Here is a 3516-nt window from a genome sequence, read left to right as displayed (position 1 = left end):
CTCTCCAACAGCATTACTAAGCCCACCTGTCATTTCTTCTTTATTCATATCACTGACCAATGCTTTAATTTCTCATTGCTTAAGTGGTCTATCGCTATTGGGCTGTTTTTTTGAATCCAAACAACTTTTTTCAAGAGAGAAATAGAAAAGAATGGCCCAGCTAGAAAATTTTTAAAAAATAATAGTGAAAAGCAATCTCCACCACCGCCGAAAAGGAAGGCTGAAGTAAAAGGGCGATCCAGATTAAGGTGCTGTTTGGATTGGCAGGGATAGGGGTAAAACAAGAAAAGGTAAATGGAGATGATGTGTGGGCCCGCGTTCACTTATCCTCCACCACCACTATCACCACCATGACATCGGTGATTAAATAAGGGAAGGACACAGAGAAGGGACAACCAAGAGAATATACCTAGTTGACGGTGGAGAGACGCTCTGCTCCTCCACCATCCCTTTTATTTTATTTTTTTAATATTGCTTTTGCCTCAATTAGTGAGCAGAAATTTCCCACTGCTTACATAACTCTCAACATCAACTCATAAATTAAACTTATAATACCCGTCACAGAGAAATTTATCTTTAGTATTTGCACTGACTATTAATATTAATTACTAAATAGATTATATCTGATTTTAATAACATTGAAAACTAAAGAATATTATATTTTTTTTATAAATATTTTTATTAAAGAAATTTCATTTTATAAAATGAAAAAAATATAACGGAAGAGAACTAGAATGTCAAAATCAAATAAAATTTAAAAAATTGAAAGTCCTAGAAAAATCAGAAGACTCATTCTCTTTCTTTTTGAGTTGAACCATCTATTTAATTGAGAGACTAGTCAATAAGACGATTTATAGCTTAATTAGAGTTTCTTTAGTTAGGTTAATTTGGAGATTTAGAATTTTATATCTTATTATTTAAGATTTCTACTGATCAGATTAGTTAATTCTTGGAAGGGCTTCTCTTTGCTTAATATAGTTTCCTTTAAAGAAAAAAAGAGAAAACAATTTTCAAATGATAATAATGCATAAACCAAAAGATAGCAACCAATGACCAAAGCCAGATTGGTTGAAACATAAGAATATACCCACATGATCTAATATTTTTTCGAAAATTACATTCTATTAAAAAAGAAACGACCGAGCATTTAAAGGGTAGGATATCACTATAACAATGGATCTCGTTTATATCGACATTGCAAAGTCAAAATAATGGACGGTCAATAAATGATGATGTAGATGAATTCCCCACATGATTAAAGCAAACGACACAAGCGTAGCATCATAGCAACACACTTTGTGATCCAAGAAAACTCCATGTGCCACTATATATTTGTTTAAACACACCCAAATCTCTTAACCCTAAATTAATCACCACTCCTTAAGCTGCTATATCAACCAAAAACCTTCCTTCCTTCACCTCCCCTCTTCGTTTTCTTTCTTTCTCTTGCATGGCCTGACGCTGTATTGTTAAATTATATCTTCCTCTCCTTGCGTTTGATTCTCACGCCATCACCTGAGTCTAAGGATGTCTCGCAGTTGCTCACAGTGTGGAAACAACGGCCATAACTCTCGGACATGTGGGGAGAGCTCTTCTGGTGGTGCCGCTGCCGTCAAAGGAGAAGAGAATGGTATCATGCTTTTTGGTGTCAGAGTCATGGCGGAAGGTGCTTCCTTTCGAAAGAGTGTTAGTATGAATAATCTCTCCCAGTATGACTATGAGCAGCAGCCTCAGGACCCCAACGCTGATGCTGCCGCCGGTTATGAATCTGACGATGTTGTTCATGCCTCAGGCAGGAGCCGCGAGCGGAAGAGAGGTATTTTATTAGAAACATTAGTATTTTGAAAGTAACAATTTTCTGATTCTTTTTTTTTGGGTTGGATTTTATTTTAGGAGTCCCGTGGACTGAAGAGGAACACAGGCTTTTCCTGTTAGGGTTGCAGAAAGTGGGGAAAGGAGATTGGAGAGGAATTTCTAGAAACTTTGTCAAGACACGTACACCTACCCAGGTCGCTAGTCATGCGCAAAAGTACTTTCTCCGGCGAAGCAACCAAAATCGTCGCCGCCGCCGATCTAGCCTCTTCGATATTACCACTGATACAGTATGTCTCGTTGCAGCTCAGTATATTATGTATCTATTTTCTCTATTGCCATTGGTATATGTTAATGTCATGATTAAATGATTGTGTGGTTTCAATTTACAGTTTGTAGGTTCATCAATGGAAGAAGAGCAAGAAACTGTAGCTCTACCCCTGCCACCACCACCACACTTGACCAATAATCTTGGAGGATTTCCCATGTCAACTTTCCCAGTATCGCTTAGCCCTTTAGTATTACCAGGCACTGGCGACAACTCGGTGGACAACCTCTCATTAGGCTCAAGCAGCTCCAAACTGCAGATATCACCGAAGCCCATTCGTCCAATACCAATAATCCCTGTTCCTCCATCTTCCAAAATGGCTGATCTCAACTTGAACCAAAAGAGTCCCACCAAAGATCCCTTACCGCTATCACTGAAGCTATCTGCTCCTTCCTCAGAGGAGCAGTCGCCAACGGCATCGACAACGACGCACTCTTCTTCAGCTTTTCAGGCCTTGTCCGGTGGTGACAGCATCATTAGTGTTGCTTGAAGAATAATGTGCAATTAAGCATATATGATCATACATAATTGAAAATTTGGTATTAGCTAATAATTAAAATGAGAACAATGAACAGGGAAAAGATATTGATTAGCAAAAAAGAGGTTGGTTAATTATGATTATATTATTAGCAGCTAGTAGGTGATTTAGGTCATTTCTTTTTTGTACAGGTCGTAGCAGGGGAAAGAAAGATGGAATGTCGTTTTCTTTTGTGGGGAAGACATATTGGATTCTTGTTTAATTTGTATGCTTGCTTCTTATGCTGAAGTGATAGAGCATCCAGTACTCTTAGCGTTCAATTTGGTCTTCTTCTATGATTGGTAGTGTAGTGGTAGTGGTAGGCTAGTTGATATTTTAGTACTTTGAACAGGGAAACAAAAGATATGATGAAGTTTATAAATTTTTATGTGAATACTCAATTTAATGCTTTGTTTTTTTGTGTATGTGATGGAGAATGATTTAGATTTCCTTTCATTCATTTATTAGAAGAAAAGGAACGTTTACAACAAACAAATAGCTGTGATGTTGTAACCATTTTTGTCCAAACTGTTAATCAAGATGGTGGCAAACTTCTAAGGTTATACTGAGCCTAGAATCGCACAGGATGTGCTAGTTTACTGTAACTATTTTTGTCCAAACTACTAGTTATTCAGGAACTAAACTCTTTATGTTCATATCTGTATATAGAATCTCCTTGAGTTTGGTTTAATAAGGAAGAAATGCGGAAGTCTTAATGTAGCTCATCTTTTGAAAGAAACATGATAAAAAGAAAAACATTCCTTGTCCATTTTAAACTAGAAGCTGATATTTAAGGTAATTGTAGACTTTCTAATTCTTTCTGCTTCTCATTTTCTAATTTGTTTCCGGTTTTGCTGCC

General features: G+C 36.9%; 1 protein-coding gene across 1 annotated transcript; it reads left to right on the top strand.

The window, feature by feature from the left end:
* Positions 1-1339: 1339 nt before the first annotated feature.
* Positions 1340-3068, top strand: LOC110609121 (transcription factor MYB1R1). Its single transcript, XM_021748476.2, has 3 exons — positions 1340-1816; positions 1894-2102; positions 2205-3068. Exons 1-3 carry the CDS (start codon positions 1528-1530, stop codon positions 2628-2630), a joined length of 924 nt encoding a protein of 307 aa, XP_021604168.1. The 5' UTR covers positions 1340-1527; the 3' UTR covers positions 2631-3068.
* Positions 3069-3516: the final 448 nt, after the last annotated feature.

Source organism: Manihot esculenta, chromosome 1 (genome assembly GCF_001659605.2).
Source record: "Manihot esculenta cultivar AM560-2 chromosome 1, M.esculenta_v8, whole genome shotgun sequence".
Classification (NCBI taxonomy): Eukaryota; Viridiplantae; Streptophyta; class Magnoliopsida; order Malpighiales; family Euphorbiaceae; genus Manihot; species Manihot esculenta.
The sequence above is the reverse complement of the archived record's forward strand: the minus strand, read 5'-3'. Positions and strand labels throughout refer to the sequence as shown.

What these genes read in the sequence shown, in the direction of transcription:
- LOC110609121 (XM_021748476.2), top strand. Translation starts at nt 1,528, where the DNA reads ATGTCTCGCAGTTGCTCACAGTGTGGAAACAACGGCCATAACTCTCGG. An exon ending in GAGCCGCGAGCGGAAGAGAG is followed by an intron (nt 1,817 to 1,893) that starts GTATTTTATTAG and finishes ATTTTATTTTAG; the next exon opens with GAGTCCCGTGGACTGAAGAG. An exon ending in TCGATATTACCACTGATACA is followed by an intron (nt 2,103 to 2,204) that starts GTATGTCTCGTT and finishes TTCAATTTACAG; the next exon opens with TTTGTAGGTTCATCAATGGA.